Here is a 10,196-nt window from a genome sequence, read left to right as displayed (position 1 = left end):
CACGACGGACGGAAATGGGCCCCTCCAGGCCAGGCGGCGCATGCGCCTTGGGGCCCGCGGGCGGCGGGGGCGGGGAGCCGGGAGCACGGTGGAGCGGTGGAGGGCGTCACTGGGTTTCGGCGTCTGGCAAGCGGTTCAGCTGTCTGCTCCCTAGCAGCCGGCCTTCGGGTCGGGCGTCTCCGTCGGCGACTGCCGCTTCAGTTCTCCCGGTGTGGCCACGAGTCGGGTGAGTCTCGGGAGTCCAGGCCGTTCCGAATGCGGTCCGTTGTTCCTCCTCAGGTCCCTGACGGCGCGTCCCGCCGAGCCCCTTCCTGCTGCCCGTCGGCCCCAGGAGGTGGGGACCAGGAAGATCCGGCTGCCGCAGGCCCACAGCCGGGCTGCTGCGCTGGGGAGGCTGCGAGCGAGGTGGCTGGGCGCTCGCTGGAACACGCTGGTGGCCGAGACAGGCCGTGGGCGTCGCTCGGGGTTGGGATCCGCCCGCCACTCACTGGCTGGTGACCTTGGGCGCGCTTCTCCCCTCCCGGAGCCGGGGCTTCCTCGCCGGTAAAATGGACCGTGAGGAATGGAGCCCTCAACACAGGGTTTGACACGATGAGCGCCCAATAAAGTGTTGTTATTGTTGTTTATCTAGCAATTGAGAATTTGCGGGTAGAAAACGGGGGCCGTTCAAGCACGTCTCAGCTGCAGTGCCCTGTGATGTGAGAACCCACTAAGAGCCCCATCAGTACACTTTGCTCTTTTTTCTCCTTTAATACTTTTTTTTTCCAGGAAGGTAATACATTCATCTTTCTTTTCTTGCGTCTAAAGATCAGGCGTTTTACGTAGAGTCTTAAGTAAATCAGTTTTGGAAGTCTTCATTTAAAACCTCAAAGGCATGGAAGTTTTCGATGGCAAAGGAATTATGTTGTGATGCCATTCGTATCTCCTCTCCTCTATATGTATGGCTTTTGCACTTGCTTAGTTGATTTAAAATGAGTTTCTTTTTCATCCTTTTCCAACTGCGTTGAGGCCTGAACTAGTTGTCAGTTTCTGACATTCCGCGAACATCCTTTGGGCATTTACCATGTGCATTTGCAAGAATGCTTCCTCACGAGCCTGTGCGTTCCCTGAGATGTGTGAACGAGTATTTTCCTCTGAAATTCACATGATTCTGACAGAGTGCTCGGCACCTTGTAAGTCCTGGTAATGTTTATTCAGGGAAAGCTGCGAGGGCGCATTCTCTGAGAAACTCTTTAATACCAGGGCCGAAATGTAGGCTTTAAAAATGTTTTATGTTATTTATTTATATATATATATATATATATATATATTTAAGTTTTATTTTGAGACGGCGTCTTGTTTTGTCGCCCAGGCTGGAGTGCAGTGGCGCGATCTCGGCTCACTGCAACCTCTACCTCCCGAGTTCTAGTGATTCTCGTGCCTCAACCTCCTGAGTAGCTAGGGTTACAGGCCACGCCTGGCTAATTTTTGTATTTTTAGTAGAGACGGGGATTCACCATGTTGGCCAGGCTTGTCCTGACCTCAAGTGATCTGCCTGCCTCGGCCTCCCGAAGTGCTGGGATTACAGGCGTGAGCCACCGCGCCTAGCCTAAAAAGATATATTTTAGAAAGCGGAGTGTTTACAGTTTTTTTTCTGGAGAACAGTTTCTTCAGACTCTGCACAACAGACTTTTCTGGCCTTGTTTTTTGCTTATTTTGCAGTGGCATTAGAAATTACAACTGTAGTGTAAATTTCCTGTGCAGCCGCACAGTAGGAAAATCTTTCTAAAGGAAAGCCAACTGGCATTAAAATACAGGGTTCTTCCTTGTGATTATAGATTTGCTGAAGTGAGTTATTAGAATGCTTACCCGTTTTCTTTATACTAGAGTTAATACAGCGCTGGCTCTTGGTTTATTTTCTAAAATTGTGCCACCTGGTGGTTGAAATCTGTCTTAGACTACTCTTGAGGAAAATTGTACCTCAGAGTCAGTAGACAAAGATCGAAGGAGTGAGTAAAATAAAGCTATAATTTTTATATCTTCACTAAGAGTAGCCTACCGCTTCTACCCTCCCAGCTTACTCCCCAGGAAAAGTTAAAATTGCCCTTATGGGCCCCTTAGCTAGCTATCAAAACACATTTGACAGCTGAAAATTTTAAGGAATTTCAGTGGACTGTTTTGGTATCATTGTGTGCATACACAGTGGATGGGGCTGGATTGAGGAGGGAGGTGGTGGAATCGTGACAAGTTTACCCTTTTGATGTTTTCTTAAATGCCATTGTAAAGATGAGACTGACAAAGTGATGGAAGTCAGAGTAGTTAAGCCTTCCTCCCCAGGCAGCCCCTGGGGTCTCTCCCAGGAGCAGCCTGGCTTGGGGTCTGCACTGGAATTAAATATTATTCTATTCAAATAATAACAGTTTGAATGGAATTTATCCCTCTCTATTTCACTGGAAACATCCAAGAACGAGGTCTTATGTTCCTTTCACTTTCGTTTCCACCATGCTGCTGATGTTCATAATTATTATTTTTTGAGATGGAGTCTCACTCTGTCGACCAGGCTAGAGTGCAGGTGGTGCCATCTTAGCTCACTGCAACCTCTGCCTCCAGGGCTGAAGCGATTCCCCTGCCTCAGCCTCCCAAGTAGCTGGATTACAGGCCCCCACCACCACGCCCAGCGAATTTTTGTATTTTTAGTAGAGACTGGGTTTCACCATGTTGGCTAGGCTGGTCTCGAACTCCTGACCTCAAGTGATCTGCCCACCTCGGCCTGCCAAAGTTCTGAGATTACAGGCGTGAGCCACAGCTTCCGGCCTCACATAAGTTATTTTAAACTCATGCCATCACTGAGATATATAGGTCAAGAGCAAATTCCATTTTATGGAAGAGAGACTTAGGTCTCAGATTAGTAACCAAAATGATGTAACTTGTGAGTAGCTGACTAGTGACAAATACAATACTCTTCTCTTTTTTTGTGTCTTGACAGACTCACTATTTCCACACTTACAGGATAGTATAACGTTGGCTGCTTTGGAACTTGCGCCTACAATGACTACCTTTTGAACTTGTAGTCAATCAGAAGCTCTTTGGGAAATAGTTTTTCCATCTGAATGTATTTCATTCACAAACTGCTGTGAATGCCTGTCTTTCCTATTTTGAACATGGATTAAAAATCTGTCATGGTTAGAGATTATGTTGGGTTGTGACTTTGCAGCTAACTACTGTGTGACCTGGGGCTTAGTTTCTCTATGAAAATGTGGGCAGTGCATATTTTGACCTATAAAAAGACAATTTCTCATGGTTCAACTGAATTTAAAAGGCTACCCGTTTCATAAGGTTATTGCATTGTAAGACTTGTGCTTAGCACTTGGCAAGTGTTCAACAAATTATTTTCTAAACTAATAACGTTGATATCTTCTTATGACTTTGAAGAAATTTTAAAAATAAGAGTATGGAATACGTATTTAGCGTTTCTTCAGTTTGTTAAATATATTTTGAGTTAAATTGTGTTACTAGAATAGTCTTTTAAAGGTGAGTGCTGGAAGACATCAGCACTTAATTACATGTGTTCTGAGAGAACATTGCCATTTTTACAGTTGTACCTTACATATTACACCCCAGAATACAGCAGTACATCTGTGTATGCACCAACATTTAGGCAAAGCCAAGTGACACAAAGTGGATGGAAGGGAGCATAGGTGACGGGTAGATAGAGGGCAAGGGGAGGAAGAGCATATCTAGCTAAAAATATGTGGTAGAAGAAAGAAAGGAGTGATGGGGAAAGCAAGGAATCTGTTGGATAAGGGATAAGGTGAGTGTTTAGAGCTTTAGGTTAAGTAGTAGCTTCTTACCAAGAATAGGAAAAGGAAATGAAATTAAACCATTTTATTCTTTGACATAGTCATCTAGGCTAAGAAAGTAGAAGGCCCTTATAAATATATACAATTATTATTTGTCAATTCAAAGTAAAACTAAATAATGTGAATTAGAAGGGAAGACGTTTTATTGGTACCCTACCCTGATTGACAATAGCATACGTATTTGAGGTAAACTTGTTACAGAGGGAGGAAAATATGTACCATTTTATGTACTTAGGCTTATATACATCTTTGCATCTATTAATATTATCTCAGTCAAGTGTCTTCTCAGGTATTTGTCAATTAAAGAAATCATTTCAGTACATCATAAGCTTATTTCTGAATTGTAAAGGCACACATTTGAGTGCCGGTTGATAGAAATGTGCAAAAATATTTTGTCAAATACATTTAGAAAATGTTAGAGACATTTTCTAGTGATTAAACCAGTGTCTGTTTTCTGTTATTGTTGTTTTTGAGATGGAGTCTTGCGCTGTTACCCAAGCTGGAGGTCAGTGGTGCCATCTTGGCTCACTGCAACCTTGCCTCCCAGGTTCAAGTGATTCTCCTGCTTCGGCCTCCCAAGTAGCTGGGATTACAGGCGCCCACCAACACACCCGGCTAATTTTTTGAATTTTTAGTAGAGATGGGGTTTCGGCATGTTGGCCAGGTTGGTCTTGAACTCTTGACTTCAGGTGATCCACCTGCCTCAGCCTCCGAAAGTGCTGGGATTACAGGTGTGAGCCACCGCATCTGGCCTATACCAGTGTATGTTTTCTTTAGGAAAAAATAAGGCAGAAACCAGATAACTAACACTTCACATAAATGTAGGTGCAGAATATTGGTACGAAATTGGATAACTTAAATTGCTGAACTGTATGAAACTTAATTTTTCTAAGGCAAAAATTGATATCATTGGAAGGATCTTGGAGTCAGTGGCAGGCAAACAAAATTTAAACTTGGCTGCATTTTCGTTTTTCGTTTCAAATGAATACTTAACTAGGTGCAATGGCTTTATTTGTGGTCTTCAGCTGTGGGGTGTGTGTGTGTGTGTTTAGTAGTTACTGAATAGTACAGGGACCTACTGCATTTTTATAAGTTGCAATTGAAATAGTAGCTATGCTATGATCCTTTGGAATTATTTGTTCAGACAGTTTTTTGTTTCTGTTGAGTGGGAAGTGGATGGGCAGTTTGAATTTGTCACAGGTTTTTTTTTTAACAGCTTGAGGTATAATTTACATACCATAAAATTCGCATGGTGAAATGCACGTAACATAAAATTTACCATCTTAACCATTTAAATGCACAGTTCAATGGTATCAGATACATTAATAATGTTGTGCAACCATCACCACCGTCCATCTCCATAATACTTTTTATCTTGTAAAACTGCCTGTTAAACAGTAACTCGCCATTCATCTCCTCCTGCCCTTCCACCTCCCTCTGGTAACCACCATTCCACTTTCCGTCTCTTTGATTTTGACTACTTCAGGTGCCTCGTATAAGTGGAATGTTAAAGTGTTTGCCTTTTAAAAAATATATAATTTCAAATTTTATTTCAGTTTTTGGGTATAAGTAATGTGCAGGTTTCTTACATGGGTACATTGGATGACACTGAGGTTTGGGGTACTGTTGATCCCATCATGCAGGTAAGTGAGCGTAGTATCTAATGGTTTTTCAGCCCTTACCCTCCTTCTACCGTCTATTAGTCCCCAATGTCTTTTGTTGCCATCTTTATGTCTGTGAGTATCCAGTGTTTAGCTCCCACTTATAAGTGAGAATATGCCATATTTGGCTTTCTGTTGCTGCATTAATTCACTTAGGATAATGGCTTCCAGCTGCATCCATGTTGCTGCAAAGGACATAATTTCGTCCTTTTTTATGGCTGTTTAGTATTCCATGGTGTATATGTACATATTTTCTTTATCCAATCCATTACTGATAGACACTTAGGTTGATTCCATGTCTTTGCTATTGTAAATAGAGCTACAAATAACATATGAGTGCATGTTTTTCTTTTTGTAAAACAGTTTATTTTCTTTTGGCTATATACCCAGTAATGGGGTTGCTGGATCAAGTGGTAGCTGTTTTAAGCTCTTTGAGAACTCTCCAGACTGCTTTCCACAGTGGGTGAACTAATTGACATTCCCACAACAGTGTATAAGCATTCTCTTTTCTCACAACCTCCCCCAGCATCTGTGTTTTTTTGACTTTTTAGTAATAGCCATTCTCACTGATGTGAGGTGGTATCTCATTGTGGTTTTGATTTGCATTTCTCTGATGATTAGTGATGTTGAGCATTTTTTCATGTTTTTTGGCCACTTGTATATCTTTTGAGAAGTGGCTGTTGATGTCTTTTGCCCACTTTTTTTTTAAATTTGTTTATTTGTTTTGTTTTTTCGAGACGGAGTCTCACTCTGTCACCTAGGCTGGAGTGCAGTGGCGCCATCTTGGCTCACTGCAACCTCCGCCTCCTGGGTTCAAGCGATTCTCCTTCCTCAGCCTCTCAAGTAGCTGGGACTACAGGCGCCCGCCACCACGCCTGGCTAATTTTTGCATCTTTAGTAGAGATGGGGTTTCACCATATTGGCCAGGCTGGTCTCGAACTCCTGACCTTGTGATCTGCCTGCCTTGGCCTCCCAAAGCGCTGGGATTACAGGTGTGAGCCACCGTGCCCAGCCTTTTGCCCACTTTTTAATGGGATTATTTATTTTTTACTTGTTGAATTAATTTCCTTATAGATTCTGGATATTAGACCTTTGTTGGATGCATAGTTTGTGAATATTTTGTCCTATTCTGTAGGTTGTCTTTATTCTATTCATAGTTTCTTTTGCTGTTTTGAGATCTTTAATTAAGTTTCAGTTTTTGTTGTAATTGTATTTGAGTACTTAGTCCTAATTCTTTTCCGAAGGTGAATGTTCAGAATGGTGTTTCCTGGGTTTTCTTCTAGGATTCTTATAGTTTGAGGCATTCTGTGTAAATCTGTAATCTATCTAGAGTTAATTTTTATATATGATGAAAGGTAGGGGTCCACTTTTATTCTTCTGCATATAGCTAGCCAACTATCCCAGCACCATTTATTGAATGGGAAGTCCTTTTGCCATTGCTTATTTTTGTTGACTTTGTCAAAGATCAAAAGTGTGTGGCTTTATTTCTGGGCTGTTATGTTCCATTGGTCCATGTGTGTGTTTTTGTAGGAGAAGCTTGCTGATTTGCTTATTGTAGCCTTATAGTCTGAAGTAGGGTAATGTGATACGTTTGGTTTTTGTTCTTTTTGCTTAGGATTCTTTTGGCTATTTGAGCCCCTTTTTGGTTCCATATGAATTTTTGGATAGTTTTTTCTAATTCTGTGAAAAAATGCCATTGGTAGTTTGATAGGAGTAGTGTTGAATCTGTAGATTGCTTTGGGCAATATGGCCATTTCAATGATATTGATTCTCCCAATCCATGAGCACGGAATGTTTTTCTATTTGTTTGTGTCATCTGTGATTTCTTTCAGCAGTGTTTTGTAGTTCTTCCTGTAGAGATCTTTTACCTCCTTGGTTAGATGTATTCCTGGGTATTTTATTTTTTTGGTGGCAATTGAAAATGGGATTGTATTCTTGATTTGGCTTTCAGGTTGAACCTTATAGTGTATAGACATGCTACTGATTTTTCTATGTTGATCTTGTATCCTGAAACTACTCAAGTCATTTGGCAGAGTCTTTAGGGTTTTCTGGGTATAGAATCATATCGTCAGTGAAGAGAGACAGTTTGACTTCTTTTCTTATTCGGATGCCTTTTATTTCTCTTGACTGATGCTTTGGCTAGGAAATAAGTACTGTGTTGAATAGGAGTGGTGAGAGCGGGCATCCTGTTCCCTTGTTCCGGTCCTCAAGGGAAATGCTTCCATCTTTTGCCTGTTCAGTATGATGTTGGCTGTGAGTTTGTCATAGATGGCTCTTATTATTTTGAGGTATGTTCTTCAGTGCCTCGTTTGTTGAGGGTTTTTATCATGAAGGGATGTTGGATTTTATCAAAGGCTTTTTTGCATCTATTGAGATAATCACATGGTTTTTGTGTTTAATTCTGTTTGTGTGGAGAATCACATTTATTGATTTGCGTATGTTGAACCCTATATATATGTTTTTTGAGTGGCTTATTTCATTCAGAATGTCCTCACATTTCATCCATGTTGTAGCATGTCAGAATTTCCTTCCATTTTAAGGCTGAATAGTATTCCATTGTATGTATATACCACATTGTGCTGATCCATTGTCTGTTGGACTCTTGGGTTGCTTCCATGTTTTAATTATTGTGAATAATATGCCGTGAACATGGGTGTTCAAATATCTCTTCAAAACCCTGCATTTAATTCTTCTGAAAATATAGCCGGAAGTGGAATTGTTGGATCATATGGTAATTTCATTTTTAATTTTTTGAGGAACTGCTATACCGGTTTCCACAGTGGCTATCCCAGTTTACATGCCCGCCCACAGTGCGCAGGAGTTTCAGTTTCTCCACATCCTCTTTAGCATTTGTTATTTTCTGTTTTTTTTTCAGCAGTAGCCATCCTAATGGATATGGGTTGGTTCCTGTTTTCTATTTGGAACTTTAAAAAAAATTAAAGCAGGTAATCGGTTCTTTCTTTTGGTAATCATTTCTGAGTTAGAGTAGGTTAAGCCCAGGTGGGGCACGGTAGCTCATGCCTGTCCCAACACTTTGGGAGGCTGAGGATCACTTGAGGACAGGAGTTTGAAACCAGCCTGGGCAACATAGCAAGACCTCTGACTACAAAAAAAAGAAAAAAAAAGAACAGCTGCCCATGATGTTTTTCCTTTGACCTTGGCTGCTAATTTTCCACCTTGTGGATGATTCAATTAAACTTAAGTTCAGGGATTTCAGCTTCATGTTTTCAGTGTAATAATTAGTTTTATGGCTATATCTGTTAAATTTGAAATTTTTTTTCACAACTTCTGGTTTCATTTCATTGTTTAGTTTTTTTTTCAGCCAGCTATTAAGAAAAAAGCAATCTATATTCACACTAATATGAGACTAATGACCCTTTAACCCTCAGAATAATATACATTTTAAAATAATAAATCAGTTCTCTTAATTGGTAGAATTTCATCTGAACAAAATGAGTTGTTAATTTCGAGAATGTGGCGAAAATATTTGAAGTCAGGCTTATTAATATAAGCAAGCTGTTTATGCTTTAGCGCTTATTTCCGGGATTGGGTCTCTTGAGGCTTCCTGCTTTTCTCCTGAACCTGTAGGTTCTCTAAATACTACTCATAACTTGCTGAATATCTTAAATCATTGAATTAGAAAGCTTGTCTCAAGTTTAATAATTTGCCTGAGGTCACACAGCTGGTTAATGGTTAACATACTTCTCTGATAAAGGTCACTAGAGGTTCTTATGAAGATACTTTTAGGTGGCGTAACAAATGTGTTTATGCATATTCAAGACACTCTTGTATCCACAGGTTGCACTGCTGTGATCCATCCTCATCTCCTAAAGATGCATCCTGACTTATCTCCACACTTGCACACTGAAGAATGCAACGTCTTGATTAACTTGCTTAAGGAATGTCACAAAAATGTAAGAGTTCAGAAAAACGACTGTACAGCCAAAATGAAACTTAGTTATAACACACTGATGTAAAATGTTATCTCCGTTGATAGAAGGAAACGATAATGTCTTAGTAAGGAGTCTGAGTTTAGTCAAGATTAGCAGTTGATATGTGCGATTTTTTTCTTTTTTTTACACAAACTACCTCCTTTTATGATTAGTAAAAATCAGACATGGTAGTTTGTTAGGGAACGTCTGAACTGGTATGTAACAGTTGGAATCCATGTTCTTACAATAAAATGCTTTCTCTTTCCTAATTATAGTGCACTAGAACAGTTATATTCAGCGCTGACACTTCTGATTATAATGGAATTATTCTAAAAGTATCTGCTCTTTGATGGCTACCATTCTGTGTTTAATGGTAATAGAAACGTGTTATATAATTAGACATTAACTAGATTTATGATTGGCTTAATCTGATGTGTTTAGTTGTTAGTGGAATGGAAGTAAAATTACATGGTTAAAACCAAAATAGAAAAGGAGCCCATCCATATTTGGAATGCATTAAATCAAGCTGACATTTTTATAGCTGTTGAATATTTAGCTTTTCCTTATATGTTTGATATATGACACCGTTGTTACAAGAAGCATTTGTTTTTTCTTTAGCTTTGCATAGTTTTTCTCATGATGTCTACAAACTGTAGATATATCAAATTATTATAATATAAAGTATCACTTAAATGAGTAAAATTTATAGACCAAAAGTAAGGTGGTAAGTAGTGCTTATAAAATGTGAAGTCAGATATTTTTAC

The 10,196-nt window shown here is 40.1% G+C and overlaps 1 protein-coding gene across 4 annotated transcripts in view; it reads left to right on the top strand.

The window, feature by feature from the left end:
• The first annotated feature begins 94 nt into the window (after window positions 1–94).
• Window positions 95–10,196, top strand: part of CMC2 (C-X9-C motif containing 2) — a 30,560-nt gene continuing 20,458 nt past the window's right edge. For 2 of the 4 annotated variants that reach the window (XM_003820899.6, XM_008974368.4), the window contains exons 1-2: window positions 95–226; window positions 9,299–9,414. In XM_003820899.6, coding sequence (XP_003820947.1) covers window positions 9,334–9,414 — 81 coding nt within the window. In that variant the 5' untranslated portion in view covers window positions 95–226; window positions 9,299–9,333. Of the gene's footprint in view, window positions 227–9,216; window positions 9,415–10,196 lie in introns of those variants that run through there. The other 2 variants (XM_024925815.3, XM_055100122.2) reach the window with 2 other exon arrangements.

Source organism: Pan paniscus, chromosome 18, assembly GCF_029289425.2.
Source record: "Pan paniscus chromosome 18, NHGRI_mPanPan1-v2.0_pri, whole genome shotgun sequence".
NCBI classification, from domain to species: domain Eukaryota; kingdom Metazoa; phylum Chordata; class Mammalia; order Primates; family Hominidae; genus Pan; species Pan paniscus.
The sequence above is the reverse complement of the archived record's forward strand: the minus strand, read 5'-3'. Positions and strand labels throughout refer to the sequence as shown.